At 40.3% G+C, this 20,897-nt stretch overlaps 1 protein-coding gene across 1 annotated transcript in view; it reads right to left on the bottom strand.

The window, feature by feature from the left end:
* ngdn (neuroguidin, EIF4E binding protein) overlaps positions 1–20,010 on the bottom strand; it is a 33,650-nt gene extending 13,640 nt beyond the window's left edge. Inside the window, exon 1 of the mRNA XM_035677074.1 lies at positions 19,999–20,010. Within this exon, the coding sequence (XP_035532967.1) occupies positions 19,999–20,010 (12 nt within the window). The remainder of the gene's footprint in view (positions 1–19,998) is intronic.
* Positions 20,011–20,897: the final 887 nt, after the last annotated feature.

The following is a 20,897-nucleotide window of genomic DNA, read 5'->3' as shown; positions in this document are numbered from 1 at the left end:
CTCATTCACATCCACAGCTCAATAAGCTACTGGTTGCATCTGCTTCCCTCTAGTGAATCTCGAGTCTCTCATTTACTCTGTTAGCTTTTTTCCAAACTTCCAAATGTTAATTTCGGGGACAGACACAGCTTCACACAGTCTGAGAAGCCTTTGCACAATGACCTTCAAGTTTGTTTCCTTGACCTGCCGCCTCCAGCCACTATCTTCAGCTCTGTCAGTACATATACAGTGTTTCTGCCTTCCATCTCCCTCCTATCCAGCACATATCTTTTCCTGCAGTCCGAACCATATCTCAAGGCCTCCTGCCCTCCCCTGTAATGTCCGCTTTAGCATCCAGTCCTCCCACCCACCACCAGCCTGACTGCACTGTGTCTGTGATCCCCGATGCATCACTGGCATGATTGAGCAAGACACAGCTGTTACGGAGCCGGGCAGAGCGGGTATGGGCACTGGTCCAGGCTTGCCAGCAGCTGGATTAGCAGTGCAGCCATTAGCATCTGAACTCCTGTAATGTGACAATATGACAGGGATTATGCCATCTGACGGTGAGTGGCATGAGCTGACGGGGGCAAGCTTGGGAGTGGGGTAAAATGCAAAACTGAGAAGCAGGGAGATGGGAAGGTATGTGCGCTGCAGGATTATTGGATGCTGAGTAGAGAAAAGGGGTGTTAAAAGAGTGAACGGCCTGAAGTTGCCGAGTGGACAGAAAAATAGGAGATTGGGTGGGAAACGAAACAGGATTATGCACAACAGAAAAGAATCCTGAATTAATGAAAGAAAACAATTGAATTTGTGCACATGTAAGAAGAAAATGTATTGTTGGCTAATGTCTTCATGAACTTCAATTTTAAATACCTTCTTCACAAGGGATCCATCTTGTATGTTTCACTATGGACAGCCACAAAAAGGAAGTAGATTTAAGCAGAACATATAAATATTTATCTGTTCAACAATACACACATTTATATAAGAGCTGCAACTAACAATTTAGTTCATTCTCATCAAATGTTTGGCATTTTTGCTCAAATGACAAACACCTAATTAATCATCCAAAATAGATGTAGATCATCCTGGCCTCTTATATCTTAGTTCAAGGATGTGTCCAATGTTGCTGAAAACAGTCTTGGTAGCAATGAATGCTTTGATTATATCTGTGATTGTTGTTGTGTAAGGACTGCAAGAACTGTCTGGTTGTTAAGTTAAGATTCATATAATAATTAAATATCTTTGGGATTTTTTAGGTCTTTAACGGTGTGATTTTGCGTTTCTATCTCAAAATTCATCTCCACTGTCAATACAATACAAAGTGAAGAATTTAATAAAAGATAGATAAGGCTATCAGTTTTTTTATTCACGGTTCAGGTTTACTCACTTACTGTGGCCTCCTGGCCTCTCTCACTGTTATACCTGCTTTATGCTATGCCACTGCTTGGACATCTTTTGCCATTAGTGCCTTGTTTTTCCATAATATTATATTTCCTCTTATTGGAGGGCCTTTCAGTTGGAACAACTACTATCCTCACTGCTGCCATTTTCTAATCTCTATCTATTTCCAGTTGGCTTGCAAGTACTTATATTTCTCAATCTAAAACTTTGATCTTTGGATCTTAGCCCTGTCATTTTCAAACACCACCTTTGCAGTGTTTCTCTAATGTCTGGACCTGGTGGATCTAACCCATCCTTGGTGCATGATGTGCCTGTTTATGATACCTGCAACAGGATAGTTTAATTTATTGTTGTTTGTTGTATCCATTCTTCTTAGCTTAGCAAGTGGATTTTTAAAACCAAGTTGCTAATGCAGAAAATCCTCTCTCAAGCCTTTGTACACAGCATCTAACAAGAAATGCAGCCTAAACTGCTTCATGAGAAAACTAATTAAAGCAATAGCAGGTGAAGACACAGAACAGAAACATAGATTACTTAATGCAAACCATTTCAAAGCATAATGTCTTGTAAAACATAGAAAGGCAGGGGTAATACATAAAATACACAAATAAAAGCTGGATATCAATATGGTGTTTAAAAGAAAGAAACTAATGAAAGATTAAAATGTTGTTAATCACCAAATAATCCAGTGAAGTAAAATAGCAGCATGGGAGCTATTTATGATTCAGTGTAGAGCAGTTTGCTTTCCAAGGAAGTAAAAACTACTTTAACTGATTTATGTAATTATGCAAATGCTAATCTTAAAAAAAGTATTCTGGCAGGCTGTTCCATAGAGCATAGATACTAAAAGGTCATGTTATCAATGCATATTAGGAATATACTGAAGGTATGCTGTAAGGTATGCTGTAAGTGAGAGATTTAAGCAGGTATTGAATATGCACATGAAAAATCAATGTTACTATTTATTTTCATAACAACAAGAGAGAGAGAGAGAGAGAGAGAGAGAGAGAGAAAAGAAGAATGAGATGTACGTGGTTTGGATGTAAAAACTATGGTTAAGTTATAACAGAGACACAGAAACGTTGGAATATGAGAGGGGAAATCAAGGGAGAGACATGATATTGAGTTGAACTGCGGTCTTTCATATAGCTGGACAGAAAAAGGTGAGTCATGTTCAGCAGAGATAGAGAGTGAAGGGTTTGGAGAGGCAGTTATACTATCCTGAGCCTCCACTGCCTCTTCAACATCATCTCCCTCAAAGGGAACCGATCACCACTGACCTCCCAGACAGAGCTGGTCTCTAGTTGCTGTGGTAACCAAATCTGCTGTTGGCCTCCTTGTCCTCAGTTAAGTGGTTCAGATGGACTTCTGACTTCAAATGGCCCACGGTGCTGGCCTTTATTCGCTGTGTGATCAGAAAGCAGGGACAGACTTCCAGCCGGAGTTCCTAACATACCCTCAAGTAGAAAGACGAGGGGGTATTTAGGACATTTAGACAATTAACTAACTAACTAACTGGGTGATAAATGGGGGGGAAAAAGCAATTGAAATGGACCAAATCCAAAACGTAGAGTGCCAAACTTGTTCTTAGATGTGAAATGTATAATTTTTAGAATTATTTTCATCTTCCTTTCATTGTGAAGTATCTAAGAGTCTTTTATCTGCGCCTTCTGTCACCTTGCTGAATTGACCAAGTGGCTGCTCTGAAGCATTAAAATAATGGTTTACTCTGAGAAAGGCACGCTATTCAAGATATTTAAGGAATAAGAAAGACAGGACACATGCAGGAGACGGAGCACTAAACTAATTACTGCTGTCAATCACTATGCATTTGCTTTGACTAATTTAAAACAGCGCTAATTAAATAAGGATTGGCCATTGGCAGCTCATTGGTTATTGTAGCCCCGATGTATCTTGGGGCAAGACATTAGTCTTCTGTCCTTTATTACTAATCCTCTTAAACACCTGAAACTCTACTACTGCATTCAACCTGTGAACAAATGTCTCAGAGAGAACAAGGACCTGCAATCTTCTGTCTCTATTTGAATTCAAGTATCTTAAGTCACTGTGTTGGTTGATGTTTAGTGAGTGATGCAAGAGCTCTCTTATGTGTTAAGTCCCTTCTCAGACACGTAAATCTTCACACAAAAATGCCTGAATAAGCGCCCAAGTCACTTTTATGTAAAAGTCACATAGGCAATTGTACTACTTTAGACCTAGTAGCATTTCTGTAACATTTTCAACATGTCTGAATTGAATGTCATCAGATAAAAAAAAGCGTTCCGCCGATTTAACATTGTTGGACACATGATGGACAGTTTTTAATTTTATTCATTCTTCAACAATGCATTGTGGCTGCCAACAGTTCGTTTGCATATCTGGGTGTGTTAGGAACCCCAAGCCCTCTCAGGCAGAAATGAAGAGCGGGCTATAGATGTCTGATGATCTAACCAACTCTGAATCCCCAGATTTTTTTTCATTTTCAAACTTTTAGTTTTCTGGGCCAACCACCCCGTGACAGTGACATCGCTGGAGTCAGTTTGTCGAAGGCTGTAAACAACCTTTGTTTCACATATGCAGTAGTAGTCCCAAAGACCTGGAGACAGACTTTGATGTGTAAAATTTGTGGAATTCCCCTTTAACATAAACGCAACCGCAGGGCAAGGTATAAATTAAACACATCTAATTCTCCTTTTTTCAGAGCAGAACCTTTTTTCTCAACAAACAAAAAATCTGTTTAATGCACGAAAAACACTGTGAATGAGCCAATTTTAAGAGATTCTTTTAATGTCACACCAGTCTCTAAAAATTAATTTTTCATCTCACAGTTTGGAGAACAGAGCTTCTTTCATCTTTTCATTCAAGCCACCTGCATGGGCGAAATTATTAAGATCCAGCAAAATGCTTTATATACAGCGTGTTAGCAAATAGGGATCTTATCGTTTGATGCTTGACTACTGTGACTAAAAAGGCAGTAAAATTCAATAATACATGATAAAATTGATGTTAAAAACGATTAGTGGATTAACTGAGAAGCAGGTTGAGCTTCCCCCTTGCTCACAGTGATCATCAATTAAGGCTTTAACGGAAAAATAAGTTTAAAAATCCGTCACTGATGCAGCAAGAGAGGAAACTGAGAGCACTCTTTTTTTCTTTATGTTGTAACTTTCAGTACATTTTCTTTCTTGTCTGAATAAAGCCATATGGAACATTTACATAACAAACAACTATTTTATAAAATGCTGTTATTTTAAAAGCTTGATGAAGCCAGCAAAGGTACATATTCCACATCTGTAAATGGCTTGCAAAGATACAAATGAAGAAAAAGTTCTTTGCTGCAGATATCTGTGTCAGGCCAAGTCCAAGCCCAAGATAACCACCTGCCCAATCCTTCATCCATCCACTGACTCGCCCCGAGAGCGAACCCAGTAGGAGCTTGCAGCCGTTGGCCTGTTTCCCTGGTTCCCTCTGGGCTGAAGTGCTTGTCACAGGCAGAGCTGCATTTAGATACAATGCTCCATTACATCAATAATAGATAGCAGGAAAACCAAATAGGATGGGACAGCTCACTCAACAGGAGATGACAAGTCGCAATGATGGGGAAAAGCGTGTGTGTGTGTGTGTGTGTGTGTGTGCACATGTACAGTATGCGAGTGTGTGTGTGTGTGCTACATGTTAGATGAACTAGAGGTGCATGTGAGAGGTAATATAGCAAGCGAGTGAGGGAATGTGGGATACTGAAGGATATTGACTTAGCGGGTTTCTGCTACGATGGCACCATTTAGGATCAGACTGACCCAGTTTCCACAGAGCCCATACATTTTAGATAATCCCTGAGGAAACTGGGTTTGCACAGCCTGCCTCCCCTGCATGGTTTTACAATGTAGTATGCAGCAGGTAGAGGCAGGGACACAAAATGAAGCACTTAAACGTACATGCTGAATCATGCACGGTTGTGTTAAAGAGGATATTCATTTCCCTCCCTCTGCTAAACCACCTTCCTTTGCTCTTTCCTCCTTCTCCTCCTCCTTCTTCTCTTTCCCCTCTCCCCCCCTTTCCCTTTTGCACCAGTTGAAGTGGTTATGTGGCTTTATGCGGCAGCCATTTAAATCATTACCTTTCCCACATTGATCCAGCCAGAAGGTAATTGGCTCAATCAAGAGAATTAAAAGCCTGGGTAAGATGGAATAATTCAGCTCACAGATCAAAAGAGGATGGGAAGACGAGAGAAATAGGATGGGGGGGTAGAGGAATGCCGATATTAACAGCGGATGAGAAAGTGAACACTGCAAGTAAAAGAGAGGGCAAAAAGGAATTAAAATAAGAATATTAGCATATGAATGAGACGAAAGTGTATGCTGAGTGAAGACAAAGTAGAGAAAAAATATAACATTATGATACATAAAATGATAGAGAGGGAGGACTATGATTGCATTGAGAGAGAAAACGACGGAGGTAAATACTAAAGCGAAGATGAATGGGTAGATAGCAGTTTTCTAGGCTTCACATATTTTATGACAAGACACATTTTCATCTTCAGTAATCACAAGCCATCCCCTTGACTGTGTTTAACTTGCTGTCGCTGTCTCTTTCTGATTTAGTTTAAAAATGCACTTTTTACCCTAGAGCTGCAGTAATCTGTCTATAGGTCTGTCTGAATAGAAGGCCAACAGTACTGTATTTCCATGCATAAGACTGAGAGCTGTACTCTGAAGCTAGCAGGCCTCACCTTGGTTAATCCTTCAATTAGAGAACAGACGGTGGTGATAAGAGTGTTGCAGAGGCTTCAGGAGGCGATAATTTCACTGTCTGTCGATGAACCCGCCATCTGCTTTCTTTGAGAAAGAAGTGGCAAGATTTTTTGAGTTGCACAGATATTTATTTGTAAACTTTATATATCGCCTCTGTAATTTTGTCCATCATTCTTATCAGTTATGGTAACACTGTGTACGCATCAGTTTCATTGTTGAGATATGGGGGAGTCCAGTAGGGCTAGCAACATGAGCGATTAAATGATCTGGCTGGTTTTGAAGTAATCCACAGTCTAGCCACCTTATCTGAACATTTTCATGAGGGAATGCACCCGTATTTATTACAATCATCCTTTGCAATGTCAGACCAGTGGTGTAAGGTAGATGATGGCCCCCAGAGCACACACACACACACACACCTACACACACACACACACTCACACCATTAGGCGTATATATATTTTACCAACAATGTGTTGGCTTTTACAGTCAAATGAGTTACTACCACATGATCAAATACAGACTTGACATGACTGGACTTCATCAACATACATATTATCCTGAAATTATTATTGCCTATCTGTATGTGCACTCTGGCAGCCTGAATCACTCACATAGGGCCCTATCTGGGCCTGCATTGTCTATATCTGCCCCCCTGTCAGACTGTGTGCACCTAGTAAAGCTACGGTCAGACCAGCTTCAGTCCCATGTGAAACAAAACAAGCATTTGAATGGAGCGAATCTGCTAAAGCCGTTTGTAGGTGTAAACGCAAAGGCCTCTTGCAAAAAAGTACAAAATAAATATGAAAAATACTTTGGCAACAATGTAATGCAATGTCATCTGGCCATCCATTTATAACAGACATGTTAACATGCACCTCAGTTTCCCAAAAAAATTGGTTAATATCAGACTCACTGCCTACCCTACTAGAGCTCTGTAAAGCTACAGCACAAGTCTGGTGATGTTACCCTACTCCACATATCAGCAATGATGTTGTTGAGTTTAAATAGTTAATGTCAGGAGCATTATGAAACAAATGTCTGTTATGCAAGATTTATTGTTGAATAAGCCGCTCCTGTTACACTCCTGTTATGTAAAGCCTTCAAGCCCACAGTAAAGCCTTACCATAACCAAAAACCATTACCACCCATGTGATGCTAATATGGTTGTACTGTACGGGCTGGGCTCTATGTAGAATTTAATGCTTGCCGTGTGTGTGTTTGTGGGTGTGCAGAATATGAGTTGGGTTCAGGGTCCCAGCAGTTGCCATGTAAGAGTCACAGATGAGCAAACCTGACACAGGCATTACCCCCGGGCTGATTAGGATGAGGGATGAAGGCACGTAGAGAAAAAAAGAACAGGAGGTGGGGGTTGTAGCGTGAAGGGATCACTCCATGACAATTAATGATGTCAGTTCTTGCTGTGACATTTTGAAGAAAAAGGAGCAGGAGGAGGATTATGAGAAAATTATGAGAAAGTGCATGTGTGTATTAGTGTATGTGTGTGTGGTGAAGGTAGGGTTGGGGAAAAAAAAGCCACAGCCCCTCCATGATTCTTGCTTTCAAAGCTGAAATATTAATTGTTTATTCATTCATTGATGTAGCCAGTAAAGAAGGTAGAAGAAGAAACACTGGTGGAAAACACTTAGAGATTAAAGACCAGATGTTTAAAAGCACACGAATGTCAGCATTACTTTTTAACTAGAGCGTTTCTGCCAAGTCCTGCCTCGAAACATTAACTCCTGTTGTACATTTTTAGATCAACTTATCTATCCAAGCCCGATTGCACTGTTCAGTAAGGATACCTCTTTGATTTCAGGTCCTTTAAGTCAACTCCATAAAGCTCTGGTTTTGCTCTGAATATGAAAAACAGATGCAGAAATTGGAATCCATTTTAACTGGGCAGATGCTTTCATGTAATTCAGCCACAGCTCCTCCAAGCATATCTGCAGTATACCCTCACAGGAGTCTTCCTGTCGACTTAACTGCAGTCCCAGTTGTGTTTGCCAGCCTGTCAGTTTTCTGCCTCTTTCTCACCAATAGTAGAGTCACATGAGCCCGTTCCCCCTGCTGCGTTCCCCTGGCTGCTGTGCACACTGCTACAGAAAAACTCCAGGGGAGATGTCTGCGCCTTGAAAGCACCATCCAGCCAGGCTGAGAGAAGGAACACAATAGCTAGATGAATATATTGCACACGTAAACAGCTGCTAATCCACACAGGCTATGTGAGTCTTGATAAGCGAGCGAGTGTGTGGGTATAAGCAGCTTGATTGTAGTGTTAAACGTGGCACACACACAGGCCTGTTTGTGGATGGGTCTTAATCGATGCTTGTAATTACCTTGTGAGTAAATGCATCATCTTCATCAGAATGTTTGTTTTTAATTCACGCCGTTTTACGTTAGTGTGTGCCGATGAGCGCACTCCCCTATTGTCTCATGCACACATACGCAAACGGAAACAAACACACGTGACATCATCTCAATAACATAACATGGTAAATATCAAGAACATATAAAGAGAGAAATGTAAGGATATGTTAAGAGGAAGATCAGACAAGTCCAGAGCATTTTATTGCCATCCATGCTAAATATTTCATGCAGCAGGCTCCTTCATCCATTTCTGAATACCCACACACTATACACACAAATGGCAGCTTACTTTTAAGACTTCTTTTATGCTTTCACCCAGCACTAACTGTACTAAGAAAGCCAATATCAGTAGAAAGTTGTGTTCAAACATAAGTGCAACTTGTCACTGGTAATGGCTCATGAATTATGGACATACATCACCCTCATGTTCACACTGTACCATGCAGAAATTTGCATATGAGATTAGTGAAAGCTGCTTGACCTCTAACCAAGGGCATGATGGGTGGTGGGAGGATGTGATGTGGGAGATGAAGCTCTAAAATACGAGTCAATTTCCTGCGGGGCTTATCAGAGCTGTTTGACTGGCGTGTGAGCAGCGAGCGGCCGTCAGTTGTCAGGATTTAAACTTAGGGAGGAAATGAGACACTGGGGTGTGCTCTGAATATCCTACAATGATAGGATAAAAATGAGAGAGGGGGGCATAGAAAAGCCATATTCCAAACACTGTCACTGCAGAAAGGAATGCATGCTTCAGTGATATGGTTAGTATTTACAAATAATCTAAATAGAAGTTGGTAGGCTAATCTGTAGTTCCTCTCAGCTGGAGCAGTATTAGAGCATATATCTTTCCCTGGTGTGTTTTGAATAGATCCGGTACTTTACTGGCTGTGGTGGTTGCATCAGACTGTCTGGATGACAGACACATCTTCCTCCCTTCATTAATCTCCATTTAGTTCTGCACTGGAGAGGAGAGAGGGACGGAGGGAGGGCGATGAGGGAGCGTTGGACACGGGAAAAGGGGGAAGAGCAAGATTAAAGATATGGCTGTCCATGAAATCATAAAGGAGATGGAAGATGGAGGAGAGGGAGAAAAGATGGGGGGAAAGAGGATGTGGACATCTACAAATTAATATTGAAAGTGGAGGTATAGTTGCCTCGAAGACGAGTGAGGAAAAAGAGAGAAAGGTGGGAGCATAGATGAGCTAAGGAATATAGGTATAAATTGAAGAAAAATTGAGGCAGCAGAGAACGACAGGAGGAGGGGAAAGGGAGCCTGCTGTTTGATCTTTAACAGGATTATTTTCCCCAGCTTTCCTTTTATTTATTAGATTTTTCCTCATATTTATTCATATGTAAATGCTGGCTGTGTGCCAGCAGAAAACCATATTGGAGTTCTGCGCTGCACTGAGCCCACCCTTTGACTGTGCATCACCGATACACACACAGCCATACTGGGTAATCCTAAATGGATTTCTGTGGACCTCTGCAGCCCTGCTTGGACACAGGCAGGGTGCAGCAGACTTAAGTAGCTACGGACTCACTCTGGACCGCATTTTTTACTGTTTTGAATTCTTTTGTATTAACAGCTCAACCTTTTAGAAAATTATGTTTGACTATGTGACCATCTATTTGTTTGCTCTCTGGGTGTATAGAGCACAACAGCACATACTGAAAGACACAAATACAAAGCTGAGGTCAGTCTGTGGCCTTACGATTATTTTGATTCCCTTATTAAAAGCAAGGGGCTCGGGATTTGTCTGGTAGTTGGCCTCCCAGGTTAATAAAGCTTTTCCAGGCTTCTACTTGAGTGGGTCAAACCCTCATCTGACTGGTAGGTGCTGGACTCTGTGGTGGATATTGATTTGGTCTTTCTCTCAGATTATACAAGTCTGGCTCTGTCGATTGTCAATAAGGCCATCATTGGAGGACAATACTTAATCCCTGTGGCCTGTAGCCCACACAGGATTCAGTTATCTGGATTCAGTTTGTGCTAGCTGAATGGTTGAAATTTTTAGGATGGAAAGATCCTTTAGCTGATGTACTAATCGTATGTAAGTTCATTATAGCATGTGTATGTGTTTGTATGTGCATATGTTTAACCTCAAAACTGTCTCATGTGGGATGTACGAGGCCATTCCGGTCGATGAGCATAAGCAAAAAGGGGCGCTGTATGCTTCACAGAGACTCAGTATATTCTCTATATTAAGTGTATTCTGCTTCTTTTGAATACGTAAACAGACACACATACATACATATAAACACACACAGCGTCATGACCTATAGACCTATATGAGAGACCGCTGGTGTACAGACACAGAACGCAGATGTATGATAGCTTCACAGTACATAAACTAGATTATAGTGTTGTAGTGTGTGTGTATGTGTATGTGCACTCTCCAACATACACTGGGGAGCACTGCCATTAGAGCTGTATTGCAGATTGTCTGGTAGGGCGCTCAGGGCCACAAAATGCAATTAGATTCTAGTATAAAATATTTATTTCCACAACACCTACTGTGAACCAGAGAGGAGCCTTTACCCACTGTGTGCTTAAATATGAAAATAGTATATAAAGTACATGCCTGAGAGAGCAGCAGATACAATTTCTCAGTGTGGGGTGGCGCGCTGGCTCGGTGTGTCTGTGGGTACAGATGAGTGCATGCACATAAATGTGAGGGCAGGGCATGCTAATGGAGCAGTGGTTTTATTGCTTTCTTATATAGGTATTTGAATTGAAAGCATTATATTGTTCTTTAAATGACTTTAAATTACACAGGGCTACATATTGCAATATAGTTTTCTATATGTTTGGTATTGATTTCCCTTGGTACGTTCTGAAGCTGGATTTTCAAACTATACTCTTTTACAAAATTCGAAAGACATCAAATGATTGTTGTATACTACTTCATACTTTTCAAAAAGATATATCATACTCTACAATTATCTGACAGTTTGATATTTAGATTTAACAGAGACTAGCTGGTGAACAAGACCCTCAGGAGTTGGTGGACACCAAAAACAGAGCTAAAAGAGAATGAATTTTGGTCATTAAGTCTTATATTGCTTGCTATTGTTTATATCTTATTTGTCATGCTGTTGTATCCAGCGCATGTGTCCATTCTCATTTTTCATTGTATTATTAGTTCTGTCACTTTCAAAGCTGAAATATTTAAATTCTGAAATTTTGCAGCCATCAATCGACTATAGATTGACCTTTCTATTGTTAACACAAGCTGCAGGGTTGATTTATGTTGGGGTACTTAGACATTTAAGCTCAGAAACCACATGAGGAATTTAGTATGTCAGCTTGGAATACTCATTGTGTGTCCCAACCCCTAAAGGACAGGGATTAATGGATTGTGGCTTTTACTCCTCTGAAGCTGCCGGCCGCTTTGCAGTGTACAGAACAAGGACCATACAGCTGCCTCTTCTCACCTCTCCAGTATATGCTGAAATACTTACCAACCTTGGCTGATCAGGCTTTTGCAGTGATCTTTCGTGCTGGGCTCAGTGAAGTTCACAGACTGGTGCTAGATTTGGAAATATGTAAAGTGTCAGAGACAGGTGAACCTTGCGAGAGATAGAGTCAGCAAGCTGAAAAACTAGTTCTGCACTCTCAATGTGTCTCACCAACTATGTGTCCGTGTGGGTGGAGGGCAAATGTTAAGGAATGAGCAGTATGGATAGTAGTTACTGTAAGTAACATAGTCATTCTAATCATATTTACACAGACCACTAGATAGGATACAGGATTCCCAATATGCTTTTGTGATTGATGTACAAAATTTAAAAACCATATATATTTAGTTTTCTGTCAGAAATGAATATGCATGCATGTATGTACAATGTTTATATGCATTTGTGTATGTACAATATTCATGTGTGTTTCTGGCCTTCACTGGGAGGATTACTGTAGATTTACAAGGCCTGGTAACAATGAGCAGACCCACCCCAGGGACCCATACTCAATCACTATCACAATGAAACGCTGCTAATTCCTATTTAAAGCTGCCACACAGGCACTGCCCTCCCAGCTCTCCTACCGAGGGAGAGCAGAAAGCTCAGAGATGCAGCGAGGAGGAATCCATGTTATGTTAGTCAGTATAATTTTGTTTCATTTCTGTTGAGTTCATCTCTTCAGTCTCCATAAATCTCTCTTTTCCCATTGTTTCCTGGATGTTTATGAGGTGCCTTCATGAGACTAATGTGCGTGCCACTGGAGAGCAGTGCATGTTAGGATCTGTGTCATTTGTCTTAGAAGTGCCCACCCAAAGGCCCTGTCCTCTCTAGTACTGCTCCTTATTTGCAAGCTGCTGAATAATTCAGCAGTTTCAGACATAAAGGGGATTGCTTTAATTCCTGGCTAGCAGGTTAATGTCGTGAGTTTGCTGTTGCATTAAATGCAGGCAGTAATTTATAATGTCAGCACAAGCATAGCAAATAAGCATGATGTTGTATGGTTAGCGTGTTGCATCCATGGAAGAAGGTGGTGTGTCTGTGTATTTATTTTTGTAGTATGTTATTACACCATGTGCTTACTGTAGGTGTGTACCAGTGTAGTGTTATGAAATATAGACCATAAAGTAGGAGAGTTGCAGTGTTGTGTTTGCTGCTGTTGCAGACTGCTGCTGCCTCCCCTCCTGCACAAGCAAGTCATTTAGAGATGAGCTTTAATTGGACTCACAATCAGGGACAGAAATCTCCAGTTACATAAATATTTTAGAAGAGTGTTCTCTGCCTTTTTCATCTCTTTTTTTTTTTTTTTTTCTCTTTTACTTGCACTCTCCTGCCCCTGCACATGCATGCAGGTGTACCAAAGCATGTCCTTATAGTATACACGTGCACACGCAAGCTGTGCAGGTTTCTGAGAAGCTATAAAGTTTTTTCCTTTGGCCATTAAGGGGGATGAAGTATTGGCACCAAATCACTCGAGGAATCCATTTTACTTACACACCAGACTCATGCTTGCATGCAAAAGCTGGCAAGCAAACACACATGCACATATACAGTACATACAGCACATGTCTTTAAACTGGAGCGCTATCGTAATGGGGGTAATGATTTTTGCATTATTAATGAACCAGGCTTCATACTCATCTTAATTGAAAATGTTCTTTCATCTTCAGCAGTTGCTCATTTATCGTCTCCCTCAATACAAGTGGTGTAATACATATACCGTGGATAGCATAGCTCATATAGACTCATAGTACTCACATATAGCTGGAACACAGTAGACGCATACACACACGTACACACACTGTTCAGTGATTCTTCGTTCTTCTGTTTTTCAACTCCCAATCAACCTTTTCTATCACTTGGTGTTCTCGTTATATCTGCTCTTAAACTGTCTAAAACAAAGACAACACCACTTGTGTATGCAAATGAGTTAGTTGAAATGAAGGTGGGCAAGGTGGATGAGGGTCGGGGACGTTGAGATGAGAAGGGTTGAGATTGAAAGGTGGGATTAAATGAGGGTCGAGTACAAGGGGATGAACAGATGATCGAATGAGGATCGATGATAGCTATAAGCCGGAAGGTGTCATGGAAAGAAACCAAGGAAGTGATACACAGCGAGGGCATCATACTGTAGCTTCATCGCTACAGTATGAACCCCCCCTGTGGTGCCTATAATGAGGAAGAGGGGGGTGAGGAAGCACAACCTGGGTTTTTTTTGGGGGGGGTTGGATGTAACAAAACTAAGTTATCAAATCAACATCATACTGTGTATGCTATAATGCACATGCTGTCTGTGAGAGAAGTGTGGTGGTTTATCTCATTACATAAGTGGTCACTGCAGATTTCTGAGCTTGTTAACACACTGCTAACACCTCAGTAACAACGACAACAAAAGACAGGGAGTGGAGAAAACTGAGAAGTAAAGGAGATGGAAAAGGGGTGAGATTGGAGAAATCATTTAGGGGCACTTCAGCAGACTGAATGATATGAATAACAGCTTTTTATTGAGCTGTTCAACTTTGTGTTCTAAGTCAATAACCAGCATCAGTTGATGGACTGATGGATAGACTTTGCTCTTATACACTGTATCAGCCTTTCATGGCAGTTTGATTTCCTCACAGTGTATGCCAGTAATGCTATAAATGCCATAAACACAGAAGTTTTAATAGAAATACCTTAAGGTGTGTGTGTGTGTGTGTGTGTGTGTGTGTGTGTTTTATATGTGCATGTTGCCTGGGTGTAAGCCTAGGGCAATGGTATCATTAACTTCTCTGGCCCCGAGTGTCACTCTCACTGGAGATGTCTCTTTACTGACTGGATAGATGGATGGGTCATTGCTTCCATCCCTCACCCACCATCCCTCTCATTGTCAATTCCACTGCTATCACCTTAATTTAGCATCACATTTCTTATTTAACCATGCCATGATTTTATTTATTTAATATTTTTTCGAGGCACAGATTCCATCTTATACTGCATTCCCACTTGCTCTAGTGGTCAGAAAAAAGAAAAACATCAAACCCAGCATGAAAAACAAGTGAATCCTTTAACTTTGCCTCCGATAACCCACCAAGGCGCCACACCATCGTGCCATGTTTTGATAAAATTACTTTAATTAGCAAAATGTAACTAGCACACAAAACAACAACAAAAGAGACAAATGCTGACAAAGGCCTTTAACACTTAAGCAAAAAGGCATTAGAGTTGTCATTAAAGACAACATGCATACAGAATCATTGCAATGCTTAGTGTCTCAGATAAATAAATCATCCCAATGTATTATAAAACATTGTAAATAATGAAAAACATTGATGACAAAAGTAGCATACCAATTTATCTATAACTAACTTGACAGCCAAGTGAAGCCTTTGCATATAGCCATGAATATTGTATACTGCAGTCTGCATCAGAATAATACACTTTATACACATGACTTTTCAGCACCATGGATAGCTCCATGGATAGAGTCCTAATGGAGTACAAATCTGTGATAAAAAAACTGATCTGCAGGGATCAGCACAGTTAACCAGAACTCAACTCTTAACCATTAGAGGTGGTGGCGTCTATTTAAGACCCCATTTCCTCTGTGTGTCCCTATCTGCACTTAGATTGCGTATTTTGGAGTTTCCCCCCCAGGCTGTAAGTTGTACGCCTTGTAATAGAGGTCATGAGAAATGCTCGTTTACGAACCCAGAGGATATAAAATCCAATGGCCCACTAAACTTTTGAAGAGACGGTTCAGTTTCAGAAAGTTTTTCAGGATAGAGGCTAGATTTTTGTCTGCTTTTATCAATGCAGTCTGTTTACTGTTTGCTAGAGCCTGCGCCTGTTAAATTTTTTAAAAGAACAAATTTTATCAAGCTCAGACATAGCCTGTCGATGCCGGCTGGTGTCAGATGACAAAAAGCTTATATGTGTCGTTCCAGAGGGCATAGACCAACCGTGTATTTTGTCATTAAATTTGGAGGACTTGTTGTTTGAGACGATCCACCATTTTCTGAATTCATCAATACTGAATTCCCACTGTACTGCAGTCCTTGTCACTGCTAACTTTACTGTGGGCCTGAGGGTGTGGAGAGCCATGTGCTTCTCCCAATACATATGTAGCCACCAGCTGCTGCTTTTTACCAGACACCCAACAGCTTCACTGTAAGGGATTTCTGTCTAGTTTTTTGCATTTTATAAATGTAAGCAGGCCTTAGGGAATGACTTTTTGAAAGACGTGAAGTTTACAGAGACATCTGAAGCAACTATGTAAATTAATGAAAATAACAATAATCCTCCCTATTCTAGCCTAGGTGGTCGGATTACCTGATTATTGAGAGCACAATTGTGTGTCTGTGACTGGAATTTAATGCCCTTGTTTTGTCTCCTTCAGTCTCCCTCCTCCTTTTATTTTTGTGTCTCGGGCCGCGAGAGGGAAGAGGGAGAGAGGAGCATGGGTGATAATGACTTGTCAAATTAGAAGCGATGGAACCTGCAGCGAGTGTAAACACAATTCAGAATGTTCAGATGACATTTTCCAAGCTGTATTTCTACTGGGGGAGATTAGCAGAGTGACAGCTCAGCCTGAATCTCATGGATCACAGCTGCACAATGGAGAGCACCAGCACACACACACAAAGACAGAGAGAGACGAAATTACTAGCATTTTAATACTACACAGCAGACTGACACCTGCGTAAGCAAACACACAGCTTTCCCCTACAGAAAAACACATGCATACTCACACTTTGCATTTGGAGATCTTGTGATTTGAAATGCTTCGCCTCCTTCAGGCCTTTCTTCCCAGTCATGGTCCAAGGGGCTTGGCTTAGCCAGTCAGGCGTAGTTCGGATTCATGTCTATGTAGCCTGCCCACAACCCGTCAGCATGATGGATGGTGTTCACACACAGCCTTGACTTTATAACTTATAGGGATTTTATTTGCATGTGTCCCCATCTCCAGTAAAACTGCACATGATGTAGGAGAGCTGTAGACTTTTTAGTTGTTAAGATATTAGCAGCTCCTGTTTCGTAGTGTTCTATTTTACGCATGGCCGTCCTCCCCGGTACAGCAGCAGCCATGAACGGTGTTGCTCATTTCCCAACTTCGCCTATGAAATAAAGAGCCTTTTACGAGGAACAATGTCCCGGCCACCACGTCTCCCTCTATCCTGCTCCCACTATTGGAGAGATACTATTGAGAGTCCTGACCGCATCAATTTGGGCCTCAAATGACTTTCCCCAGCTGGCCAAATCCTGACAAGCTTTCTGTTCTCCTTAAAAAGAGCCCTTTATCATCAAGAGAAAGGAAGAAAGGAAGAGCAATGGAAAGAAAGAGAGAGAGAAAAAGAGAGAGTGAGTAAAGTCAAAAAGCTAATGTCTCTGTGACACCCTTTCTCACACAACAGGGGAAATTTCTGTTCTATAACGGGTTCTGGTTAATTTGAAGTCAATTGGAGAGTTATTAAAAGGATCTGAGTGAGCTGTGCTGAACTTGGTCAAGGGCAACAAACTCACCCTGGTTTCTGTATGAAACAATAGAAACAGTACCAGTCACCTTCAGGCAAACTTGAAAGTTTGTATTATTTGCCAATAAAATACTACTGGATTCCACCCTATTTTACTTTTTGTAGTTATTTTAGCCTCAAATGTATTTGCCTGCAGTTTCCTTCTGAACACCTGCTTAGAGTCTGTGGCGTAAATCTCATTGTTGAGGATTTGCTTCATTTTTATAAGGTATTGTTTTTGGTTTATCTCTCAAAGCTTCATGTTGCCTTTGAAATTACTCCGCCAATATGTATGCAAATGGTAACATCTACTGCCAGAAATTAGATTTACTTCATTTCCCTGTTGTTCCCATATCCTTTCTGTGGTCCTCAGGTGCAGGTTGAGTAGTTTAATGTAGCACTGTGGTGCATTACAGCACAATTTACAGTGCATGCACTACAAATAATGTCAGAAACCAAAAAATAATAAAGCAAGATACCAAGAAATGGAAGCTCTGATTTAATTCACATACAGTAGGATATGGTGAGTCTATCATACTAAAGTGGACACATACAGGTGTATGGTCGGGCTGTGTTTTTCTGAGCTAATCGGGATAATGGCCTAAATTTATAGGGAACATATAGGGACATACACATAGGGAGCTACTTTATGCATTTTACACATAATTGCCAAACACAACGGGAACAATGGGGAACAACAACCTGGAAAAAAATGAAATCAATATAAAATAAAGGGAGGAAGAGAAAAAGACAATACTCTGCAATACAGCCAGTGAAGCATAACAGCCATTACAGCACACATTAAGGAAGTTCATTATCATACATTTACTCATTACCAAGGTTCCTAATAGTGGTGGCTGTCTTAGTCGATGGTTTTACAGTCTACGGACAGGCCTAGTTTAACCTGCAGTGAGATGCTCCCAACCTTCCTGAAAGAAAAAGCCAATGTTTCCAAATGTTTAGATGAGAGCTAAACCAAGATTATTTGACATTCCCCAGAAAGAAGAAAAGAGCACCCTTCTCTTGTTAAGTGTGAAAGATGTGTTGTTACAGACACGAGAACGTGTGCTGGACATTATCAGTGCAAAATGGGAAGTTATAGTCAGAGGTCAAACTGATTCTATAGGTCTCAGTGACGTAAATAAGTTTAAGTCTTTTTTATGTTTTTTTTTAATGGCTTAAATGTTATTCATAGTTTTACTGCTATGTAGGGGATAATCATCAAGTGTTGAAACTGGCTATACTATGGAGTATAGCAGTTTCAACACTTGATGATTGGGAAGTAGTATGTAAATGGGAAATATTATGTTGCAACTTGTTCCCAGATTTTTTAACCTGTATTGTTTTGGCAATTTGTAAAAGTATGCAGAATGAGCTGTGCAGTTTTTGTTTGCAATGTATCCATGGATGTACAGTCATCAATGGTTTCTAAGGACAACTTAAAAACATGATGATTCTCAGAGTTGTTGAATTATGTTGTTGAATTATAAGGAGCTTCTTTTTTTTAAAAGATTTCTAAATGGATTTATGGACGTTTATTTTCAACGGACATCGGATATACTCCTTGTCACACCGTCTAAAAATGTGTGCATCATGTCTGTGTGTTTTGGCTCTGAGAAGGAGTAGGATTTTGACACAAATTGCAGCATTTGGTTGCTAAAGGATTTAAAATACCATAATTGCCTCCATGCGTTGTGTGTCACAGCGGTACAGCTTACTGTTTTGGTAAATGGCCCTAATCCATGGCCAATACAATAACTAACTTCTTGTTGTTTTTATAATACTAGCACGTACCTGTCCCTTTCACCTTACCCAGTCATTTTATCCAGTCTCCCCGAGAGGAGAATATTTTGTGAGAGTTATAATGTGAGATGATACAGAGGAAATTGAGCTGGAATCGACTAAGCAGGAGAGGAGGCAACTTTTTACAAACAAATCTGTAAATTATTTAATACTTCTTTGAACAATCAGCAAAAGCAGCCTGATTTGGGCCACAATAGCCACGGCAGTGAGGACATATTCCGAGTCTGGCATCAGGCTGTTCAGATGGGCTTTGTGTCGGCAGGTAGCTGTATGGCAGCAGACCTGTCAGACATGCTGCCTGTTTGCTTTGCATATGCAGCCTTCACATCACATCACATCACATCACATCACATCTCAGGTTCAGTTGTCCCTCACTCTTTGTTTGTTTTGCTCGTTTTTAATATATTAATATTATATAATATATATATATATAATATATAATATTTAATATATCTTTCTACACACTTGGTTTAAACTTCGGTAACATGGCAGTGTTAATGGATTGGTACATGTCTGCAGCAGGGCCTAAAGATGGCCAGTTGTTTGATCGATCCATCCAGCGTTAACTACTGGCCAGATGGCATGAATTGTGTATTGATACTCTTGCTTCTCAAAAAATGACTCACCGTTTTTAAATATATTCAATATTTAAATAAAAGAAATGGGGAAACATTTTGCTTTTACTGGTTTTCTTAACATAGGACTTCCCATAAATCCCTAAAGAAGGATACAATATTTACCTGGTATACCATGTTGACTTTATATGCTATATATTATTACTATAAATTATTATTATTGTGGTTAAATCTATACCTGTATTACTATAGTTGTTATTCAGTGATGACAGAAACAAAAGCTAGACTTATACAAAGCAGAGTGTTATTCCTCATCTGTTCAACTGTTATTTCAACCTCAACTGATTTTGGGATAGACAGCAAAGGTAGTTCACCCCCGTCTTTAGAGAGAAATGATCAGTATTGGTCCACATTTGCATATAAATGAACAACGGTGAACTGTCAGTAAGAGAGAATGAAACAGCAAAATGTGGAGTGACAGAGCACAGAGGCAGAGATTAAAAAGACAGATATCAAGTAACTAAGAGTAGTACAAAGGAACAGGGGTGTTTAATACAAACAATAATAGACAATCATGCCTCAGTGAAACATATAGTTCCAGACAACAAAGATGGATGACACAGATCTTATTTTCCTTATCAGGTTGTAGTTTGCTGAATCTTTTGCCAAATGACAATTTAACTTCAAAGGCCTCTGTAACCTATGCTTACACAATTCAGTTTTTTCTTCTTTCTGAACTAAATCAACTGACAATTACCATGAAAGTATTTACATAAATGGATCTGATATGGTGTCCTATTCACACGCTTTGTGGTTGGCATTAGGAACAATTATTTTCATGAGCTGTTTTTGTAGCAACAAAACTAGAACTAACAGGACAAAAATACTGCTCAGATTCTAGTGGAAAACCAGATTGAAAACATGGTGGAAATATTGCATTTATGTTTGTTTCATTTATTAATTAGTACAGTTTCCTGATTGCTCCACATATACTGTACCTGATGTTTTCGTCTGCTGACATTTTCGTCTGTTTAGTGGAGGCTGCTTAAGTGGTGTTTACGTCA

The sequence above is a fragment of the Morone saxatilis genome, unplaced genomic scaffold (assembly GCF_004916995.1).
Source record: "Morone saxatilis isolate NCDOM2014 unplaced genomic scaffold, NCSU_SB_2.0 Contig5, whole genome shotgun sequence".
NCBI classification, from domain to species: Eukaryota; Metazoa; Chordata; class Actinopteri; family Moronidae; genus Morone; species Morone saxatilis.
Note: the sequence above shows the minus strand (reverse complement) of the source record. Positions and strands in the feature narration are given on the sequence as shown.